General features: G+C 41.0%; 1 protein-coding gene across 1 annotated transcript in view; it reads left to right on the forward strand.

Annotated features, from left to right (window-relative positions):
• Nucleotides 1-2,407: 2,407 nt before the first annotated feature.
• Nucleotides 2,408-25,000, forward strand: part of bcap31 (B cell receptor associated protein 31) — a 29,333-nt gene continuing 6,740 nt past the window's right edge. Inside the window, exons 1-5 of the mRNA XM_028583052.1 lie at nt 2,408-2,530; nt 7,989-8,088; nt 14,354-14,454; nt 15,731-15,875; nt 21,290-21,425. Coding sequence (XP_028438853.1) covers nt 7,997-8,088; nt 14,354-14,454; nt 15,731-15,875; nt 21,290-21,425 — 474 coding nt within the window. The 5' untranslated portion in view covers nt 2,408-2,530; nt 7,989-7,996. The remainder of the gene's footprint in view (nt 2,531-7,988; nt 8,089-14,353; nt 14,455-15,730; nt 15,876-21,289; nt 21,426-25,000) is intronic.

The raw sequence follows: 25,000 nt of genomic DNA on the forward strand, positions 1-25,000 counted from the left end.
TGTAACACACACACACACACACACACAGAGACACAGAAAACACACACACACACACACACACACACTGTAACACACACACACACACACACTGTAACACACAAACACACACACACACACACACACACACACACACACTGTAACACAGACACACACACACACACACACACTGTAACACACAAACACACACACACACACACACAAACACACAGAGACACAGAAACACACACACACTGTAACACACACACACAGACACATACACAAACCTAAAATGTGAGAGTGAGCAGAGGGCCGGTGTGAGCTGTAGTTCTGCAGCTGGAGACACTGACACAACTCACCGAAGCCCCCGAAACACAAGACAAACCAGACCAACAGGTCCATCATTAAAGGTGCTGTAGGGAGGATGGTGAAGATCCAGGACCCCCCCATCCCCCTTCTACAGCAATACATTGCTGACTTGTTACGCTCATACCCCCAGGCCCTGACCTTCGATCAGCAGGCCAAAGTCTCTTAATGGTCCCAAAGACTCGCTATAAAACCCGGGGGGGGACCTGTCCTTCGAGGCTGTAGCCCCCAAACCCTGGAAGGCCTTGCTGCCCCCTTGCTCCTCCTTGTGGCTGATTCTGTTGATTCTTTTAAAAGGCAACTCAAGACACTGTTATTTAAACAAGCTTTTAGTTGACTGGGTTTAATTTATCTTTGACCTTTTTGAATGTTTTATCTTCATCCAATGTATTTCAATGTGGTTGTACCTTGTGAAGCACTTTGTGATTTTTATCTGTGAAAAGTGCTCTATAAATAAACTTTACTTACTTACTTCTACTAAAGCCCAAAATGGTCCGAGTTGTAGGATGGTTGTTCTGGACACACCGCAGCCAGTTTCAATGACCCTGTCGGTCGGGTTGAAAGATGGTGGGAGGAGGGGGGTGGTGATGCTTAGCCCTCAGGGTATGCAGAACTTGTGCTTGCTAAATCTTTGCATTTGCATCTTTTGTGACTGTGTTAGAACTACAAATCAGTCAAGAGACCAATATGCTAAAGGTGCTGTATAGGTAGGATTGGTGAAGATCCAGGATTTAGCCCAAAAATTTGAACATCGACAACTTCTTAATTTCAGCTGAAAGCCTAAGCAGGTGTCTTGTTTTAGACTAGTTAGTGAACATATACGGTATTTATACAGAGAAAGATCAGAAAGACTTTTTTTTGTATACAAACCCCAAATAAGAATGAAACAATTCTACACTGTACTGTTTGAGAGAAACAGGTAAAAGAGCAAAGATACCAACATGTCCAGGTAAGATGTCTGAGGTTATGTACACAGATATAAAAAAAGTAGTAACAATAACAATAACAATAGTAAAACTGCGTTCTTACTGTTTTTTAGAAAGTAATGGAGGTGAAAGCAATAGAAACACCACATTCATTAGTATTTAGAGATGACGCAGACATCCGATGTGATGAAGAAAACTTGCCACATGATGCTGGAGAGAGGCAGGATTAGTCACACTATTCTTTGGTACTGTTATGTACCTTTAGTTTTTTCCCCCAGTAAAAATTGGTATATTATACAATCTATATCTTTTCCTTAAATAAACTGTTGAGTAGTGTCAAGTCGCTCCAATTGTTCAAACTGTAAAGATGAAAAAGTTTGTATTTTCTGTATTGGTGTTTGATGCTAGTGTTTTTACCCTCAGTGTGTTCTGAGTGACAGTGTGTGTTATCTCAGTGTGTGTTATCTCAGTGTGTGTTATCTCAGTGTGTGTTATCTCAGTGTGTGTTATCTCAGTGTGTGTGTGTGTGTGTGTGATATCTCAGTGTGTTCTGAGTGACATTGTGTGTTATCTCAGTGAGGATTGTGCATAGTGTTTGGCTGCACTGAGCCTGTTTTGAGATGTGTGTTAAGAGTTGTCTTGCTTTGAATGAGTTTTGCAGCTGATGTGAACTGTTTAGCTCAGGTGACTGTTGCTAGTGCAGACTGGAGTTAGAGTTTTGCACATGTGACCCCCACTGTCGTTTAGCAATCGAAAAAAACTGTAATAATTTACTGTGGAAACAGAACCAGTCTGACCAGTAACCAGAGAGCTGTGGCCACACAGAGAGAGAGAGAGAGAGAGAGAGAGATAGATAGATCATCAATATTACTCATTTTTAGGAAGATATAAAAATATACAGAAATTATTTAGAATTTATTTTTGTTATGAAGTCTTAATTTAAAGTAAAATGTATTTTTTCAACACACAATTTGTCACATTTACATTTATGAATGTACCTCTGCAATATCGAATTCTAAATAAAAGCAGTAAAAGCTCTGAAATGACGTAATGAGCTGTCACTTCTTGACTCCGCCCATCTTTTTCGGCATATCCAATCACGTGCCGGCATCGGGGTGAGCTGGCATTAAACACCGGAAGCCGGAAGTGTTTACAACAGGAAGCTAAGCTAACTGTCCAACTGCGGAGCAGAAAGAGTGTTTAAGGCTCAACAGAACAGCGGCGCGTGGAGTTTCTCTGAGTGTTTTTGGGATTTATTTTAGGTGAGTCTCACCTGCTGACTAACAGTTAGTGGTATTTTATCAACAGAGCCTGAGGAAGCTAACATTTGCTAACTTAATTTCTGGTTCAGCAACTACGCGGTGAAGTCGCGTTAGCATGCTAAGCTAACGCTAGTTCGCGTCCTGACAAGATAACTTGCGTTTTCTGCCAATTACAGCGAAAAAACATTACCAGGATATTTCTGTTCAACTTATATAGTCAAATAACCTCTGTGTCAGGACATATACGAACATTAAATGTTATTCTCGGGAACTACAGTTGATTTAAACACGAGTTTTGGGTGAATAGACAATGTTTACATGCAGCCGTCAACGGTTAGCCTGCCAGGTGTGCCGTTGATGTTTATTTAATTTACCTTTTATGGACAAAAAGGAGTGAATGTTTGACATATTTTTTCGTTGTTACAAAGAGATAGACAACTGTGACAAACTACTAATTTATAGGTCTGGTTTTAATCCTGAACAAACAGACAGTCAGCAGACTGGTTGTGATTTTTTATTTGATTTTAGTAAAAAAAAAAAAAAAGATATTCAGAGACACAGAGAGACAGAGAGAGGGGGAGAGAACAGAGATAGAGGGAGAGACAGACAGACAGAGGGAGGGGGAGAGAAGAGAGTGAAAAAGAGGAGATATTCAGTGAGTTTCTTCACTGTAATGTCTGCAGGGTGTTGCATGACTCAGCTTCTCGGGGCTGCCAACACAGTGACTCAACTGGTCACACAGGATTAAAGTGAAGTTATTTATTGATTCATTGATTGTCATTTGCACAACAATTGCATAAAAGCAGTCATTGGCAGAGACAAAATATGTGGAACTAATTAAAAGTAAGTTTTTAAGAGTATTTGTAAAGGTATGCAGGGTTTCCCAAGTGCATTGCGGCCCACTGGGCCTAAGGGCTCCTACACATTGCCTGCTGAACATATAAAAAAAAAAGTGTGTTACAACCGAATGCACCAAATCCAGATTTTTGGGGTTTGGCTAAATCCTGAGTCCTCTGGTTGAGATTGTGCTGACTCCTCCTCCCATCCTCAGTCCATGAACCCAGTAAACGCATGAATGAAGTAAACAGAGACTGTCCTTCCTTTGCTGTACCTGAAGTTGCTGCTGTCTGGAGATTCCTTCATGCACAACTCGTATTCTTCCAGATGTTTCAGACCAGATGTTGTAACAGCGGCCATGTTGTGTATAGTTTAGGGTCCTCGCCACCACCAGACCAATCAGCATTGAACAGATTGAACATGTAGCTGGACTTGAATGGCCTTCTTTTGACTGAAAGTTCTGCCAAACAACAACTTGTTCTGCTCACCAGATCCATGTCCACTTCCTCACAGCCTGCTGCATTGAACGCTCCACCTACGTAAACACCTTCCCGTAATCAACGGCGCCGTCGTTATGGCGACCAGCGTAGCGCGCCGAGTGCAAGAGTAGCGTTCGGTTCCCTGGGAAAAAGCCCAATATTCGTCAGAAGCTGAATCCTGGATTTGGTGCATCCCTGGTTACAACTTATTTCAATGTGACCCAATATATTCTTTGCAATAAGGGCTTTTTTTTAGGAATTCATAAAAACTTGTACAAAGCACCTCTCTGTGGCCATTGATTCACACGTGATTGTCTAGAATTGTCTGTTTAACCTTCATGGATAGCAGCTGAACACCACATAATGCACCGTGTCTGTTGGATTATTTATAAAAGATCACCTCAGGCTCAGCTTTGAAGATGTTCGCCTCTACAACAGTCATGTTAAGTGTCAAAAAAGATTAACAAAAAAATATCACATTAATAAAAATGGGGGAATGAACATTTTGGTATCCTTATTTTTATTTTCATAGAAGAAAATTTAATTAATCATAGTGTGATTTCTGCGAGGATCTGTACAAAACTATTACTCTGTAGGATGCGATTTGTAGGCCGGGGCGTTCTGCAGCGCCGCAATACTTCATTCAAAGTTGTTCGACACACATTTTACCATTTAACAAATAAATATATGAAGGCCGGGAAGTCCCTGGAAGCAGGACGAACCTAACCCATCACGCTCAGCCTCTAATTATCCTCTGAGCTTCTCCTTGATTTAATTTTGGCTCGTATCGCCTCTGTGTGAAATGTCCGGCATGCTGTTACAGCTCGGTGTTTTGTTTTCAAACCGTACAGGCGAGTTTCTGAAGGCTGAGGTATTTATATAGCTGCACAAAGTGACTGCTGTCAACAGTCTGTCTTAAACATTCACCTTTTTAACACTCCTGTTGTCCTCAGGTCAAATTTAACCCATTTTCAAAATCTCTAGGGCTGTGCTCGATTTGAAGAACTTCTTAGTCGACTAACAATCATTCAACTGTACCGACTAATCGATTAGTTGATTTAATCGACAGATCTGTTAATCTGAGTTTCTCCTCAAAGAGTCGTGCTAAAAGCTCCACTTTAATTCTTTTGTTTACCAGAGATGTGCTTGTACGTTTCTTGGAAATAAGTCATTCAGCATGAAAAAAAGCATCAGACATGACTAAAGAGATCTAAGTTGATTAAGACCAAAACCACCGATTAGTCGACTAATCCACTAAGAGGGAGCAGCCATATATATAGATCTATCCCAAAAATGATATTGATGGTTCCCTGCAACACTCTCCGCAAGTATAATTACTGATCATTACTTTCTGCGAATTTTGAGTGTTGCATTTTATAGCATTTGAAAAAAAATGTAAATGGTTTAAACTGTATCCTGACTAAACTTTGACATACTGTACACCAGTCTCTGATTATCCATCAACATACGTTCCTCTAAAATTTCAGCTTTTTTTTTTTTTTACTGAAAAGTTAGGCATAACTAATACACGAGGTTTATTGATCATAAATTCCAAAAATAAGAAACTATAATGGTTAGAAGTTGGTGGAGGTGAAAGTGAAAAAATGTGTAAACGTTGAAAAAAAAAAAAAAAAAAGGGACAAAGGTGTTTTGTACCCGAGAGCTCATGGTTGGTGGGAAGACCACACAAGGGTTAGACCAAAAAAAAGGTATTCAGGATGTCTTTTTATTTTTTATACCTAGTTCTATCATTTATAGCAACCAAACGCAAGGCCCCGCCTAGTTGTGCGCCAAACCTGAAAGACCAGAAACTGATTTTCAAACTGCAATGACGCGGCACTCATTCAGAGTTTCAGAAATGATCCCCAGCAGCAGCAAGCTTTCATAACCACGCTGTGAAACTGGTTGCTTTGAGTCAGCTGTGTAGTAGCTGCTTTTTAAAAAAAAAAAAAAAAAAAAAAAAAAAATTTAATCCTTTGTTGCAAAACCAGAAGTAAATTCTTTTAACAAGTTGATTTTTCAATCAGCTTTTTATAAGAAAATCAAACTTTAAGGACAATATTTCCATCTTAAATGTAGTAGAGTAGAAGCATTGGTGTAGTATGTGATACGCAGTATACCCACAAAGAAAGCTCCGGGATTTCCATATGCTCACTTAAAAAGTGCCCAATCTCATGCAACGACATACTTTCCATTATATTTTGAACGGTCATGTGTTTTCCTTCTTTACATAGGCTAAATAAAGGTATTTGCACCGTAAATTAGTGCATAAAAGTGTATCAGAATAGAACACAGAAAAGTCTGTGATGCTCAAAACGTCCCTTGTGGAGGACACCCAGACCCCCCCCCAACTAAGATATGCCCCCTAAGGCAGGTTTATCTATCTATCTATTAGGGCTGCAACTAACGATTATTTTAATAATCGATTAATCTGTCGATTATTTTTTCGATTAATCGATGAATCGGATAAAAAAAAAAGCATTACTTTACATCAACTCAATACATGCATACTTATTGTTTTAGTTAATAGTTGTGTAAAGGTAAGTAACCCAAATAGCAGATTCAGACAAGACAGACGGACAGAAAAACAGACACACACACTTATTCATTAAATTATTACCATCATTGTAGTAAGTGCAAGTTAAGTTCGTTTATACACCACACACTATTATATTTGACAGCAATAACTGATATGGGACAAAGCACATAATATATACATAACATTGAAAAATTAATGGGCCAAAAAAGACGAGTGAATAAAATGTGTCTTTAGTCTTGTAAAGTATACCCCCCCTGCTTTATTACTGTTATTACCGAGCTAACGCTAGCTTGTCATGCTAGTCAGCTGGATAACGAGTAACCAGCAGCACCAGAAGAGCTACTGGAGGGACGGTACGTTCCTCCCTTCAGACCAGAACAGAAGGAGGATAGTGTAGTGACTTTACCCTGCTGTTGAACTCCCTTCCTCCTCATCAAGGACTCCAACATGTTTACGTTTTAGGTGCTGACTCATCACCGTGGTGCGCCCGTGCCATGCCGTGTCGCTTTTGCTTATCTTGCAATTAACACGTTTCTGATTGATTTAGTGTGAAATGCTCCCACACCTCGGATGACTCGGGTCGTACTGATTTCTCTGCCTCCGCCGAGTGTTTCAGAACAACGTTACGGGTCTCTCTCCGTATTTCCTCTACCCCCGCTCTGCGCTTTTTTTCTTTCCTTTCGCTCCGCACTGCTCCGCTCTGAACTCTTTTTATTTTTATTTTTTATTTTTTTTTATCTCCGCGACTAGGTTTCCTAATATTTGCGCGACACAACGAATCGATAATTAAATTCGTTGCCAACTTTTTTAGTAATCGAATTTTATCGATTCGTTGTTGCAGCCCTACTATCTATCTATCTATCTATCTATCTATCTAACACACACACACTAGACTCCACCACTGAGTAGAAGTATAAAGTAGCATACAATCAAACCTGTTTATGTCCAAGACTTGAGTAATTGTACTTAGTTACTCTCCACTGCTGCACTATCATAACCTTTTGCTTATCAGCCAATACTATAATCACTGTAGAATTAAATAAAATGCAGTAAGCAATCATTTGGAGCAAATTGTCATCACTCAAATGTGCGTAAGAGTGCTTTTCAGTGTTTGTAGATTTTGTTCTTAGCTAAGAACAAATCCAAGTTAAAACATTAGTGAATGCAAGAATCTTCGTAAAAGTGCGTAAGAAGGGTTTAAGAACACATTTCTTCGTAAGAACGGTTGGTGAATGAGGCCCAATGTTACCACACACAGTGAGCTACTTCTTTAAGATTATTGCTTGTGTTTAATTGTAGTGCGCCATCACTAACTCCACAGTTGTTTCTCTGTTTTGCCTGATTCGCTAAAGTCTGTGATGGCCAAGGAACTTTCTTGCTGACGTTTATTTTTTAGAGCTTTATGTCGGCTAAAAGAGACATGCAGCAAATACAGTCAAAGATAATTAGACTCTTACGTCAGTAACTCTCCGTGTCTGGCCCTTGATGTGATTCTCTTTGTCCAGTGTGGCCCTCAGAGAAGTTGAGTTGGACACCTCTGGTTTATAGACTCTCCTACTATGGCTGTACAATGATGTTTTTATTTCTGGTTTTTGGGATTCAGGAGTCGGGATGAGTCTGCAGTGGACGGCCGTGGCCACCTTCCTGTACGCTGAGGTCTTCTTTGTTCTGCTGCTCTGCATCCCCTTCATCTCCCCCAAAAGGTCAGTACTCGGAGTAATAAAACCTGCATTTATAGGACGATATGAATCAAATATCACGATATTCCTGACTAAATACCTCAATGTTGATATTGTTGACAATTGGTGCTCTAACAAAATGTTATTTACACAATGAGATTTTTGATAAATAATCCCCAGTAATGATTTAATGACATAGTGGGTAGGGGTGGGGGAAAAAATCGATACAGCATAGTATCGCGATATTTTTCGTGGCAATACTGTATCGATACACAGACGGCAAGTATCGATCTTTTATGATATGTGTTGGTCAGTTTGTCTGCTTGACAATCACATTTTGCACCAAGAAAACTGAAGTGTGATGAACAAACAGAGAAATGTATCTTTTTAGATACAACAAATGTTGACAAAATTGTCCTTTCGGGACATCATTTGAAATTGGGAAAAATCTGAAGTTGGAAAAAAAGGTAATACATTGCAATATATCGCAGAAAATTGCAATATGTTTAAAATCGCAATAATATCGTATCGTGACATAAGTATTGGGATAATATCGTATCGTGAGGCCTCTGGTGATTCCCACCCCTAATAGTGGGTAAAGGTAAATAATAGAGCAGCTAGTAAGTCTGGTAAGTTCAGACAATGACCTCACTTTACTTTAATGAAGCCTTTAAAACCTGCAGGAAAAAACAACACTTAAGTTATCACGATATCCAAAATTTAAGATGATATCTAGTCTCTTATCACGATATTAATATAATATCGATTATATTGTCCAGCCCTAGCTGGTACCATTCTGTCCTGATACATGGGCGCCGATTCAATTTGTGTCGTCATTTTCATTTTTTGCAATTCGATAGTATTGAGTGTTGGGATTTTTAATTTTCTTTATTTAACAAAAACAAAAGTAGAATTAGAGCTGGGCAATATTTCAATGTTATATTGATATGGTGAGATGAGACTAGATATCGTAATATCGTGATATGACATACTGTAAGTGTCTTCTCCTGGTTTTAAAGGCTGCATTACAGTAAAGTGATGTCATTTCCTGACCTTACCAGACTGTTGTAACTGTTCTATTATTCACCTTTACCCACTTAGTCATTATATCCACATTACTGATGATTATTGATCTAAAATCTCATTGTGGAAATATTATGTGAAAGCACCGATAGTCAACACTACAATATCGTTGCGGTATCTAGGGCTGGGCGATATGGACCAAAAGTCATATCCCGATATATTTTGGCTGAATATCGATATACGATATATATCCCGATATTTTTTTCCGCAAAGTGAGAGCAAATGTTCAGTCAAAGCCAAAATCAAATATGACATGTCACAAGTAGTTTCATAGAAACAGTTGCAAAATCAAATAAATAATAAACCGGTTTCTTCACCTGGTTCATGATTAAATGCTCAGCTGTTCAAATAATAAAATGTAAACCTAAATACTGTATAACAGGAGTACCTTTTTTGAAATCAAAGCTCCATATTTGTGATTCGTTCCAAAGGTCAATTAAGCTTTTGATATTAATATAATCTACTTTGTTCAAAATGTAATGCCTCATGCCTGTAAGCCTAGGTTTATAGTCCCATTCTTCCACTTGATACTGCTTCCACTTAAGTAAACTAAAAGATGAACTATCGACTACAAAACAAAGAAACTAATTAATGTGTTAATACAAAGAATATTTATTATGATCGGTTCACAGATCTGAGTCCAAACGTAAACTTCACCCTTCTGAACTAAGAGTTTCTGCTTCAAGGTGAAGTTTAAAACAGACTGAAATGTCCAGGCTCATTCCTCCACTATTTATTTCTGTATGTATTTATGCGTTACATGTAATTTTAACGAGCACTGAGCTCCAGATCCTGCAGCCGCAGACGGTCTCTGCTGCCCCGCTGCCGCCGGAGCTCAGGTTGCTGGTCGAAGGCGGCATACATAATCATAAAACACATTGTCACCTGTTAAATGTTATTCATTGCTGTTTGTTCTTTTCATTTCCTCTATCGAACATAATTAAGCAGTACAAAAGTCCGGCATCTTTAGCGTTGATCTGAATGCTTCGGACCCCTGTTCCAAGATGGCGGCGGTTTTGACGTATGTTTAGAACCTCAAGGCGACATCTGTGTATATATCTATGGGAGCAAGGATCACATTTGAACTATATCGATATATGCGATATGGTCTAATTCCATATCTCATTTAAAAATATATCGATATATTTTTTATATCGATATATCGCCCAGCCCTAGCGGTATCGATATCGAGGTATTTGGTCAAAAATATCGTGATATTGGATTTTTGCCCATATCGTGTGTGTGGGGTAGAGTGCTAGTGTGTGTGTGGGGTGTGTGTGTGTGTGTGTGTGTGGGGTAGAGTGTGTGTGTGTGTGTGTGTGTGGGGTAGAGTGCTAGTGTGTGTGTGTGTGTGGGTAGAGTGCTAGTGTGTGTGTGTGTGTGTGTGTGTGTGTGTGTGTGGGTAGAGTGCTAGTGTGTGTGTGTGTGTGTGTGTGGGTAGAGTGCTAGTGTGTGTGTGTGTGTGTGGTGTGTGTGTGTGTGGGTAGGGTGTAGTGTGTGTGTGTGGGGTAGAGTGCTAGTGTGTGTGTGTGTGTGTGTGTGTGGGGTAGAGTGCTAGTGTGTGTGTGTGTGTCGGTTAGAGTGCTAGTGTGTGTGTGTCGGTTAGAGTGCTAGTGTGTGTGTGTGTCGGTTAGAGTGCTAGTGTGTGTGTGTGTGTCGGTTAGAGTGCTAGTGTGTGTGTGTGTCGGTTAGAGTGCTAGTGTGTGTGTGTCGGTTAGAGTGCTAGTGTGTGTGTGGGTTAGAGTGCTAGTGTCTGTGTGTGTGTGGTAGAGTGCTAGTGCCTGTGTGTGTGTGTGTGTGTGTGTGTGTGTGTGTGTGTGTGTGTGTGGTAGAGTGCTAGTGCCTGTGTGTGTGTGTGTGTGTGTGTGTGTGTGGTAGAGTGCTAGTGCCTGTGTGTGTGTGGTGGAGTGCTAGTGTGTGTGTGTGTGTGTGTGTGTGTGTGTGTGTGTGTGTCTGTGTGTGTGTGGTAGAGTGCTAGTGTCTGTGTGTGTGTGTGTGTGTGTGTGTGTGTGGTAGAGTGCTAGTGCCTGTGTGTGTGTGTGGTAGAGTGCTAGTGCCTGTGTGTGTGTGTGTGTCTGTGTGTGTGTGGTAGAGTGCTAGTGTCTGTGTGTGTGTGTCTGTGTGTGTGTGGTAGAGTGCTAGTGTGTGTGTGTGTGTGTGGTAGAGTGCTAGTGCCTGTGTGTGTGTGTGTGTGTGTGTGTGTGTGTGTGTGTGTGGTAGAGTGCTAGTGCCTGTGTGTGTGTGGTAGAGTGCTAGTGCCTGTGTGTGTGTGTGTGTGTGTGTCTGTGTGTGTGTGGTAGAGTGCTAGTGCCTGTGTGTGTGTGTGTGTGTGTGTCTGTGTGTGTGTGGTAGAGTGCTAGTGTGTGTGTGTGTGTCTGTGTGTGTGTGGTAGAGTGCTAGTGTCTGTGTCTGTGTGTGTGGTAGAGTGCTAGTGTCTGTGTGTGTGTGTGTGGTAGAGTGCTAGTGTCTGTGTGTGAGAAGTTGTCATTTCGACGGGGATCATAAAAGATTATACAACATAAAAAAATTCCCTCAGGACGGAGTTGCTAGGGTCCGAAATCTGAGAACAAGAATGTAAACGATAATTCCCTTTTGTTGTGCTCAGAAAAATGACCTTTCCTCCGTTGCATCATCGTTCCCTCTGCTGCAACAACATTCCTCTTTCACTTAACTAACCAAAGATCAGTACCTCCTCCCTTTTCTTTAACGGATCATTAATCAATTTGAAGCCTTTTTAGCACCAGATATCCTTTTTTTTTAAACATCCTGCAGTTGTTTTACGCTGAAAACCTCTACAGACCAACATTGCAATAAGCTTTAAAAACTGTAAAATCAAAGATATTAATAACGGACCATACTTTTGTATCGCTCGTACAGAAAGTAAAGTATTATCTGATTTGCTGAAATCATGCAGTCTGAATCAGCACAAAGGGAGAGTCACACGGTTCCAGCTGAAGAATCTGAAATGGATTTGAAACTATCTGTAAGCTTTAAGAAGTCGGAGCAGCTCTTTGTGAATGTGAGCTGATTAAAAAAAAAACCTCCTGATAAGGAAAGCAGCCAGCTATGATTAACTCAGCACACAGAACAGAGACTCCACTCATCCCAGAGATGGTTTTATCACCAAAAATCCCCCCCCCCACTGGACCCAGTGAACTTATCAGGAGCTTTTAAACTCTGAGGGATGTTCAAGATTTAAAACGAGAGACAAACATGCAGTGTTTTCCCTCGCTTTGTGGAAGACTTGGGTGCACCTAAATGCTCTTTTGAGGGATTTTCTGTGCTCCTTGGGGGTAGTTTGGGGTCCCTCTGGTCATTTGGCGTCCCTTTTTTAGTCGATTTGTGTCTCTTTGGGGTAGTTTTGTGTCTTTCTTTTTTTTTCACATCATTTTGGACCTTTTTTATTATCACCATATCTGTGTTGGAAAAGCTGGAAGAGAGGGTTAACTTCTCCTGCTCCAGATCACCCCCCTCGTGGTCAGAAAGAACAGGGGAGACTCTTTGGTTCTCTCACTAGGACTCTAGAATCACTACTCTCTCTGAAGATACACACACACACAAAATGCACATACACACTCTACCACACACTCATGCGCACACACACACATACAAAACGCACATACACACTCTACGACATGCGCACACACACATGCACACACTCGTGCGCACACACACACACACACTACGTACGTACACACTACCACATGCGCGCACAGACACACACATGCACAGACACACACATGCACACACTCTACCACACATGCACACACTCTACCACACACACACACTACCACACACACACACACTCTACCACACACACGGACACACATGCACACACACACACACGGACACACACGCACACGTTGGCCCTGCTGTTCTCTTAAAGACATTAATACGCATAGTGTGAATTAGTGCTGTCCCAAACGATTAATCTAGGGATTCTTTTTTTGATTAGTCGACTAATCTAACGATTAATTTTTCAATTAGCGATTATTTTCCCATTGCTCAATTAACAATTTACACAAAAACTAATTTCAATAAAGTTCAAATCTCTATTTATTAAAATTGTTTAATACTGCACTGTTTAAGTAAAATTAATTTGTGGTGCAATCTGAAGCCAGATCTAGAGTAGGCGATCAATCCAAACACAAAATAAAGTCACTTTCAGGAGGAATACCAAAATAAAAACTTGGTATTTAGAAGTTTACAGCACTGTGCTTTTAGATTGCTGTAAAACTCAGATTAAGTCCTTTTGTTTTATAATCTTAACGGTTTGGATTTTACATCTTTTTCAAAATAAGAGAAGAATAAGCGTCAGGACTATGGCACAAACTTGACCTGCGAGCCCCAAATTGGACGGCCTTCATTTAAATGTTTAATTGTTCCCAATTTCTGTCACATATTGTATTTTAACTGGTAAAAATGGGTCAGAATTTCCTGGATAATCTGCTGTTTCCCTGGAGAATCAGATTTGTGTCGTTTTGCCGTTTCTATTTTCTCAGATGTGTTGTTTATCTGGCCCACTAGATGGAGCCAGAGCTCCAGCTTAACCAGCCAGCCTCAGCTGTGTCTGTCTGTCTGTCTGTCTGTCTGTCTGTCTGTCTGTCTGTCTGTCTGTCTGTCTGTCTGTCTGTCTGTCTGTCTGTCTGTGACTGTGTGTGTGCGCGTGTCCATCTACTGTGTTTTACTGTGTGTGTGTGCCTACTGTGTTTTACTGTATTATAATGTGAGTGTGTGTGTGTTTTACTGTATTGTGTGTGTGTGTGTGTGTGTGTGTGTGTGTACTGTATTATAATGTGAGTGTGTACTGTATTATAATGTGAGTGTGTACTGTATTATAATGTGAGTGTGTACTGTATTATAATGTGAGTGTGTGTACTGTATTATGGTGTGAGTGTGTACACTGTATTATAGTGTGTGTGTACTGTATTATAGTGTGTGTGTGTGTGTACTGTATTATAGTGTGTGTGTGTGTACTGTATTATAGTGTGTGTGTGTGTGTGTACTGTATTATAGTGTGTGTGTGTGTGTGTGTGTACTGTATTATAGTGTGTGTGTGTGTACTGTATTATAGTGTGTGTGTGTGTGTACTGTATTATAGTGTGTGTGTGTGTGTACTGTATTATAGTGTAGTGTGTGTGTGTGTGTGTGTGTGTGTGTGTGTGTTACACTGTATTATAATGTGAGTGTGTGTTTTATCCTCCAGGTGGAATAATATCTTCAAGTCTCGGATCATCCAGACCATCGCGCTTTATGGAAACACTTCTTTCATAGTGGCCATCGCCATCCTCGTCTTCCTGCTAATCGGTATGTTTGTCTCTCTCTCTCTCTCTGTGTGTGTGTGTGTGTGTGTGTGTGTGTGTGTGTGTGTGTGTGTGTGTGTGTGTGTGTGTGTGTGTGTGTGTGTGTGTGTGTGTGTGTGTGTGTGTGTGTGTGTGTGTGTGTGTGTGTTCTCTGAATAACGTTTTTCTTATTGCAGTTGTGCATTAGGGCTGCACGATACAAGGAAAATATGTGAAAATGTTAAATATTGCAGTAACGATATAACCTGCGATAAATAAACAGATATTAAAGTATATAATTTCCAACTTTCTTTTATTGAACAAATGATTGAATGTCCAATTGAATATAACAGGCAGCGCTAAAAAAAGTGACATTACATTTTAAAGTGCAGTTTTCTGTGGCCGGGTTAGCTCGGTTGGTAGATCAGGCGCACATATATAGAGGTTCTCTCTCTCTCTCTCTCTCTCTCTCTCTCTCTCTCTCTATCCCCCCCCCCCCCATTTCATGTCTTCATCTGTCCTCTAAAATAAAGGCCAAAAATGCCCAAAATAATCTTTTTTTTAAAGTGCAGTTTTCTGCTTATATTTTCTATTATTTTTTTTGCAATATGTTGCAGCCTTTCGTGCCAGTTGATATTGCGATGATGATACAAAACTATATATATTGTGCAACCCTATTGTGTATACCTCTTATTATAATACACATTGTATTTTTCTCATTTATTTTTTTTCTATCTTTTGTGCAGCGTTAACACCTGAATTCTAAGGATCAGTAGAGCTCAACAGTGTGGTTCTGGCAGCAAAAGTCCCGTTCACTTCCTCCATAAGGATTTAGATTATCAGCCATGATGTCTAAACCATCCGAGGTAGACTGATGACGAGCTCTGGGATCGTGAAACATATTTCTGCTCCAGTAAAAGCCACAGGTCCTCATGAAATCAACCTTATTTTAAGAAAAATAAAACATTTTTTCCTTTTTCGTCTCTTTTAGAAATACATTAGTAGCAAGCATCTCTTTATCACTATCCTCATTCGTATTTTAAGACTCTACAAATGATATATCCAGCTACAAAAAAGCCTGGAAAGTCTGAAGTTAGACAGAAGTACGGAGAGCGTTATGGAGATGATGCACACTCTCGTCTCTCATTGGTTGCTTTCAGAACGCTGCCGACCGGCTCGTAGCAAGTAGCTGCAAGTTTACAGTCCTCTCGTCGAGAATCTTTGGTCTGAACTGGACTTAGCTTTAGACCAAAACGGTTTAGTCGACAAAACGATGTGTTTGATTGTGTGTGTTTTCGCAGATGCCTTCCGTGAGGTGAGGAAATACAGCGTGACGGAGAAGGTGGATCTGACCAACAACCCGGTGGCCATCGAACACATCCACATGAAACTGTTCAGAGCTCAGAGGAACGAGTACATCGCCGGCTTCGCTCTGCTGCTCTGCCTGTGAGACACGCACACACACAGACACACACGCGCAAGGACACACACACACACACACACACACACACACACGCAAACACTCACAAACGCGCAAAGACATACACACACAAAGACATACAAACACACACGCAAAGGCATACACACACACACACACACACACACACACAATGACATACACACACACACACACACAGGCAAAGACATACACACACACACATACACACACACACGCAAAGACGTACACACACGCAAAGACATACACACACGCAAAGACATATATATATATATATATATATATATATATATATATATATATATATATATATATATATATATATATATATATATATATATATATACACACACACACACATACACACACGCAAAGACACACACAAAGACATACACACACACACGCAAAGACGTACACGCACGCGCAAAGATATACGCGTGCAAAGACATATGCACACACAGACACGCACACACAAACACACACACTGGGACCGACACGCGCACGCAAAGATATATATATATACACACACACACACACACACACACACACACACACACACACACTGGGACTGACACGCACACACACACATTTTTATCACACACAGACAGCGACAGACTGATCTAAATGCAGAGGAACTTTACAGTAGCATGGAAAGAATGTGCAGCTGTGTGTGTGTGTTATTTGTGTGTTTCCATTGACTAACACTCACTGTACAGTGTAAATCCTCCAGCCGGATCCTGATTGGATGCAGCTCAGAGGTGTAAGTCTGTCTTGGTTTTTCCCGATTGGCTGACCCCCTTTTTAAACAGGGTCAAACATGACCTGATGCGATTGGTTTCAGAGCTGTGTGACACAGCGCGCTGTGATTGGAGGGCAGCTTGTTGTTGGGCTGAAGGTTTCTGTGTCTGTTCCTGATTGTCAGACTGCAGTCAAAACTTCAGTTTATTAGGAAATAGTGAAAGGGTCAATAACACAGCCGAGCGCAGACACATTTCACTCGGTGGAGGCAACAGAAAGCAAATCCAGCTTTAAGAAGTTAATTTCAACTTGCAACAACTAACGCATTTCATTATCGATTAATTGGACACTTTTTCTCTTATCGATTAGTCCATAAACTTTGTGAGATGGGTTGTTTGGCCTAGGCGGAAATCTGCGCTCTCTCCTTCTCCAGGCTTTTGAGTGTAGTACCAAAGTACCACTGTGTTAATCAATAATGAAAACAATCATTCATGTCTGTTATTGTAATCAATTAATGAGCTACTTAATAATAATAATAATACATTTTATTCATATAGCACTTTACATGGTACTCAAAGACACTTAACAGTAAAACCAGCATATATAGCACATTAAAAACACAAAACAAGCATATTAGAAGCAATTACAAACAATAAAACTAGTAACTATCAGGTGAGAAATGTAAGACTATGGTATGTATGGAAAGCTGATCTGAAGATGTGTGTTTTCAACGTGTCCAGGACAGTACAGCCACAGATCTGTATGGTTTAGAGAGTTCAGGATGGAGAGGGCTGCAATGGTGAAAGCTCTTTCACCCCAGGTACGGTGCTTTAGAGTCATTTCACAAGTCTTGGCTCACTTGTAACTCGTCTGTCTGGATATAACTCCTGAGCAGTTTGGTCCGTTTTAAGTAGAGGTGTGAATCTTCACTGATCTCCCGATTCGATTACAATTATGTCAGCAATATCTCGATTCATCACGATGCGTCAAATACATTTTTCTATTAAATCCATGTAGGATATTTAATTCATAGCTTTTCAAGCTTCAAAAACCAAACATTCTGCAGCAGTGCTCTAATACTAAATAAACTGGATACATAAAACTATACAGCACTGAGCACATGGCACTTCCAGAATGTGCAAAACAATATGTAAACAGAAAGGTTGTTAGGCCTACATTACATTAAATTGTAAACAGAAATAATCGATTATGAGCTCTGCTGATTATCGATGCAGCATCGTCCACGATTTGATGCATCGATTATTTGATTCATTTCAACACCTAGTTTTAAAGGAACACGGCGACTTATTGGGAATTTAGCTTATTCACCGTAACCCCCAGAATAAGACAAATCCATACAGACCCTTCTTATCTCTGTGTGTGCTGTAACGCTGTCTGATGGCTCCAGCATTAGCTTAGCCCAACACAGATCCTGCAGGTAACTGGTTCCAACTAGCCTAGCTTAGCACAGATCCTGCAGGTGAATGGTTCCAACTAGCCTAGCTTAGCACAGATCCTGCAGGTGAATGGTTCCAACTAACCTACTGCTCCGAATTGTGACAAAAGTGACAAAATAACTCCAACATGTTCCTATTTCCATGTTGTGATTTGTAGAGTCACAGCGTGTACAAAAAACAACGAAACATGAGACACATCCATCTTCTAACCGTAAACAAACCGGGAACTATATTCTCAGACAGGCTTGCTGCGAGCATATCACTCCGCCCAAGTACTATATTCTTCCGCCTGAGAATATAGTTCCCGGTTTGTTTACTGTTAGAAGATGGCTGTGTCTCATGTTACGTTGTTTTTAGTACACGCTGTGACTCTATAAATCACAACATGTAAATAGGAACATGTTGGAGTTATTTTGTCACTTATTCGGAGCAGTAGGCTAGTTGGAACCAGTTACCTGCAGGATCTGTGCTAGGCTAAGCTAATGCTGGAGCCGTCAGACAGCCTTACAGCACGCACGGAGATGAGAAGGGTATGTATGGACTAGTCTACCTCTGGGGGTTACGGTGAATAAGCTAAATTCCCAATAAGTCGGCGTGTTCCTTTAACCGAGCATTGGGTCGGATAGTCCGGTTGTTTTTGGGCCGTGTGAAAGCTTGAAAAACGGGGGTCTCTGTTACCTCACTGAATCCCACCGAGTCTTAACGAACTATAGGTGTAAAAGCGCACTAAATGAGCCAACTACAGTCAGTGTGAGTTCTGGTTCTGACCAGAGTGTGCTGCCTGCAGCTGCTCGATGACTCACTGCAGCGTGTAATGCTGCAGCAGCTGCTGCTGCTGCTAAAACACCGAATCCAGTAGGAAGTGGTTCAGCGTCTTAAATACTGAGCCCTTTCACAGACAGCCTGCTGTGATCTCGGACTGTGACTCAGGAGAAAATATGAAGCACGAGTTTGTGGAAAGGCTGAAGTGGCTGTCAGGTGATCAGATTATTTCAGGAAGAACAGCCTTATTTGGAACTGAGGGTCTCTTCTCCTGCAGACGTCTCAGGGAAACTCCTGTTTTTATGTTCCAAATAAGGGTTTAAATGTCCACCTGACACTCTGTTAGCAGAATTATTTACTCTAACAGCCTGATATCTCTTTGTCCTCTGTGCCATTGACAACTTGTCAGTGAGCCACACTGACTATGTTTACATGCACATAATATTCAGTTTTCCAACAACCTGTTGGATATCCAAGTCTTTGATCATGTTTAATAGTAGCTGTGTGTGGGTTCGTGTCCTGTAACCATAGAAAGGCACCGAGCTGACCGTAAGAAATTAACAGGCCAGAGGCCGTAAACTGTCACAAACTGCAGTAAAAAAACTAGGGCTGTGTACCGATTTCAATACTTTTTTAGGCACCGACCCAATTGCCTCTAAAAGTATAGAGTATTGAGAAATGCCTCGTCATTCAATACCCAATATCAATACCTAAGGAAACAAATATCATCGGCGTCAGTGAGCCAATCAGCACGCAGCATGCTTCTACCGAGATCTAATGATGTCTGTGATTGGCTCTTTAACGTTACACCTCGTAGAGGCGCAGGAAAATCGTTCGGTTACACAGAGACAGACTCACGTAGTTGGAGCTGGTACATAAATGCTGTGTTCGTGGACATTGGAAAAACAATTTTCCGAGTGAAAACGTCAAAAGTATTGGAAAAAGTATCGTTTAGGAACCGGTATCAAAGTCACGGTATCTGTACCGGCATCGAAAATTATAAAACGATGCCTATCCCTGGTTAAAAAAACCCTGACAGACGCAGATTCTAAATGCGCTGATTACATGTCTAAAGCTTGCTTCTAAAACCAGAATAACCCCGACGTGTCACACACGTCTTCATCGGAAAATGCTATATTTGGAAAAAGGATTAATTGTAAATATACAAAAAGGAATATGCCGTTTACACGACCTGTATTAAAGACATGTTGGAGTTGAAACATCTGCGCTATGTCTGCATATCTCAACCTCTTGAATCACTCACTCGTATTCACAGTCTGCGTTGTCATAACCTTTAGAGCAACACATTGTCGTACATGACGTAAACATTTTAAAAACAGCTCCCTGGTTTCGTGTGTGTGTGTCATGTTTTTATGTCCGTGTGAATGTCTCTTTGTGACTGGAGCCTTGTCAAAGACAATTTTCTGCAACCCTTGTGTAACAGACAATGTGTGTGCACACACACACAGAGTATCTCACAAAAGTGAGTACACCCCTCACATTTTAGTAAATATTTCATTATATCTTTTAACTTTGCTACAATGTAAAGTATTGAGTGTCCAGCTTGTATAACAGTGTAAATGTGCTGTCCCTCAAAATAACTCAACACGCAGACATTAATGTGTAAACCACTGGCAACTAAAGTGAGTCCACCCCTATGTTAAATTCCCATAGAGGCAGGCAGGTGTTTATTTTTAAAGGCCAGTTATTTCATGGATCCAGGATACTATGCATCCTGATAAAGTTCCCTTGGCCTTTGGAATTAAAATAGCCCCCCCACATCATCACATAGCCCTCACCATACCCCCACATCATCACATACCCTTCACCATACCCCCACATCATCACATACCCTTCACCATACCCCCACATCATCACATACCCTTCACCATACCTAGAGACTGGCATGGGGTACTTTACATAAAATCACCTCTCAATGCAAATCAAACCAGCTATTAGGCTAACTGACATAAAACCATGTTAATCTCTAGGTATGGTGAGGGCTATGTGATGATGTTTGGGGTGGGGGGTGCTATTTTAATTCCAAAGGCCAAGGGAACTTTATCAGGATGCATAGTATCCTGGATCCATGAAATAACTGGCCTTTAAAAATAAACATCTGCCTGCCTCTATGGGAATTTAACATAGGGGTGGACTCACTTTAGTTGCCAGCGGTTTAGACATTGATGTCTGCGTGTTGAGTTATTTTGAGAGGACAGCACATTTACACTGTTATACAAGCTGGACACTCAATACTTTACATTGTAGTAAAGTTTCATTTCTTCAGTGTTGTCTCATTAAAAGATATAATGAAATATTTACTAAAATGTGAGGGGTGTACTCAATTCTGTGTGTGTGTGTGTGTGTGTGTGTCTGATGATCCGACACACACGCTCGCTCTCCCCCAAAACAAAATCATGTAAAAAACCTTTTGAATGTGTGTGCAGGTTGCTGCGTCGTCTCGCCACTCTTCTCTCCCAGCAGGCCTCGCTCATGGCCTCCAACGAAGCTTTCAAGAAGCAGGCGGAGGGCGCCAGCAACGCTGCCAAGAAGTACATGGATGAGAACGAGCTGCTGCAAGAGGTGAGAGAGACACACACACACACACAGAGACACAGACACACACACACACAGAGACACAGACACACACACACACAGAGACACAGACACACACACACACAGAGACACAGACACACACACACACAGAGACACAGACACACACACACACAGAGACACACACACACACACACACAGACACACACACACACACACACACACAGAGACACAGACACACACACACAGAGACACAGACACACACACACACACAGAGACACACACACACACACACACACACACACACACACACACACACACACACACACACACACACACACACACACAGACACAGACACACACAGAGACACAGACATGCACACAGAGACAATGACACAGACACAGAGAGACACACACAGAGGTACAGACACGCACACACACAGAAACACAGACATACACAGACACACACACACAGAGACACATACATGCACACACACACACATATAGACAATGACACAGACACAGAGAGACACACACAGAGGTACAGACACCCATACGCACACACAGACACACACACACACACACAAACACACACAGACACACACACAGAGACACAGACACACACACACACACACACACACACACACACACACACACACACACAGAGACACACACAGAGGTACAGACACACACACGCACACACAGACGCGCACACACAGACACACACACACACACACAGAGACACAGACATGCACACACACACACACACACACACACAGAGAGAGAGACAATGACACACACATACACACACACACACATTATTTATTGGGCTGGGTTTTGTCACCTATTTTCCTGAATCGATTTGATTCCGGTTCTATAACAATGGCTGATCCCAAATCAGTTACATTAATGTACTTTTTAGCCTTCGATAGGATTTCAAATTTCTCCACATTGTGTGTGTGTGTGTGTGTGTGTGTGTGTGTGTGTGTGTGTGTGTGTGTGTGTGTGTGTGTGTGTGTGTGTGTGTGTGTGTGTGTGTGTGATGAACGATTGTCCGTGTGAGACGCTTTCTCCTGGACCAACCAGTGGGCGGCAGCACTGATCTGCAGCTGCTGAACCAGTCGTATCTACTTACAGTGTTTCTATACACACACACACACTCTCTCTCTGGTAATCTGACCGAGGTTTGTCCTGGGTGAAAAGGGTGAGTCCTCGGCTGCTAAAAGGAGAAATTGCCTCATCTGCATGTGACATTCAGTCACACACACAAACATACATACATACTCAAATATATTTATACACACACTCACTCACTCATGATCTCCAGGAAAATGTTTACACATTGTATATCATGTGAGTAAAATCTATTAATAAAGCACCTTTCACACAGAATTAAAGTTACAAAAGAAAGGAAATCATTTCCAACATTATTTTTATTGTACAAATTGAACATTGAATTGAATATGAAAGGCAGCACTAAAATAAGTGACAGTTAAATTTTAAAGTGCAGTTTTCTGCTCATATTTTCTTTCAACAAACACAACAGATCCTTTGCCATGTGTTTGTTACGCCAGTTGACGGTAAAACCATTCAGGGTCTCCCCCAGAAACGTAGGGGAGCTCGTTGGCAAGGTTTTATTGGCCGAGTGCCCGGCTGGAGTCAGCCACAGACTGATGGCAGCTATATATATAAATAAATAATATATCTATTAGGGGGGAGCCTCACCAATCTCACTTAGAGCTGTCCCCAAAAGAGGGCCCAATGAAAAGCTTTCGGTTTTATTCAAATGTTATGTTCAGAGCTGTTGTTTGAGCTCAGTGAGGCTGCAGCTAATAATAATAATAATAATAATAATAATAATGATAATTTTATATAGCGCTTTAAAAGGTAAAACAGGGCTGTGGGAACATAGGCACACTCCCCAGTAGGGTTGGGTATCGTTTTTTTTTTTCAAATCCGGTTCTAAATCGATACTTTTTAAAACGGTGCCTGAACCGGTACTTTTCAATAAAGTAAAAAAAAAAAGAAGAAAAAAAAAAAGTGTAGTAAACAGTCAGTGACTTGTTTATTGCTAAGGCCATGGTCAAAATTAAAGATTTAATAATAATGTTATAACTATAACAATAACTTATTTCACCAGTAAATTGCAGTTGAACCCCAGATGGGAAAAGGGTATTTTACAATTACTGTGAATGCACCACGAGGCTACCTGTTTTAAGTGAATCTGTGTTTAATTCCGACAATGGCAGCTTCAAGTAAACGCACCGTCTGTGTAGTTTAATTCCGACTTCTAGTATTAGTGAACATAAGCTGGTTACAGGTTAAAAGCAGCTTTCAAGAGATGGATTTTTTTTAGTGCATTTTTGAAGTCCGTAAGAGTTGTGACAGTTAAACGAGGGTCATGGAGGTCTCGTGGCTGTCCTGAACATGAGACCGCGTGCTGCTGGATTCAGTTCAGAGAACATTAAAATCATGTTTTACTGCCGAGCCTCGTCTCGTTTTTAAAGGTCTGAGGCTTCGGCACCTGTTTCACTCCGTCTCGCCCAATCACCACTACGTAGCCGCTCCAGTCTGTTAGTTTGCTCTCATTCATTATTTAATCCTCTGAGGTCTACGGGGAATTTTCACACATGTTCTTAAATTCACCTTTTTTAAGGTACCGTATTTTCTGGACTATAAGTCGCATCAGTTAAAAAATGCGTCATGAAGAGGAAAAAAACATATATAAGTCGCATTTATTTAGAATTTTTTTCATCTGTCAACTACACAATAGCACACAGAACAACAGGCTGAATACGGTAGGTGTCCGGTATGTTAACGTAACACATGAACAGTTAATCAACTATATAGCACACAGAACAACTAGCTAGCAGGGCGTGGAGCACGGAGGTATTAAAAGGCGTGGAGACGTAGCTGCACCGTTGACGAGCCTCTCCAGACTCCTTCCTCCTCCTCTGGACATCTAGCTTTCAGCCCACGATTAGCCGATAAGCTTTCTTTGTTTTCTTCATTGCAGTAAGAGTCACCTTTTCTCCAGTCCCCCTCACAAGTTTCTCCCTCATTTCAGACTTTCTTTCTGCTGTTCGATTACCGTTTTCGGGGCTGCATATTTTACTACCTGCAGTTTGTCTCTTTTCTTTCTCAGTTGTCTTTAGGAGCAGCGTTCTAGTTGTCACAAGCCTAGAGCGCCCTCTCGAGGCTGTAGGTAATGTTTTCAGTATGAATTAACATTTAAAAACATGTTAAATTATATATATTTTGATATATAAGTCGCACCTGACTAAGTCACAGGACCAGCCAAAGTAGGAAAAAAAGTGCAACTTATAGTCCGAAAAATACGATATTTGCATATAACTGATCCCTGTGTGTTTGTGAGGCCCCTTCTCTCTCTCTCTCTCACTCACTCACTCACTCACTCCCTCTCTCACACACACACACTCACAGAGACACACACAAGCATACTTGTGATCATGTTAATAAGTGTGTGTGTGTGTGTGTGTGTGTGTGTGTGTGTGTGTGTGTGTGTGTGTGTTTTGCTACAGCAGCTGTCAGTACTGCGAGGTGAGGAGGCATTTGGTATGAACACCTGTTGCTCTCTGTGTGGG

The sequence above is a fragment of the Perca flavescens genome, chromosome 7 (genome assembly GCF_004354835.1).
Source record: "Perca flavescens isolate YP-PL-M2 chromosome 7, PFLA_1.0, whole genome shotgun sequence".
In the NCBI taxonomy this organism is placed as follows: domain Eukaryota; kingdom Metazoa; phylum Chordata; class Actinopteri; order Perciformes; family Percidae; genus Perca; species Perca flavescens.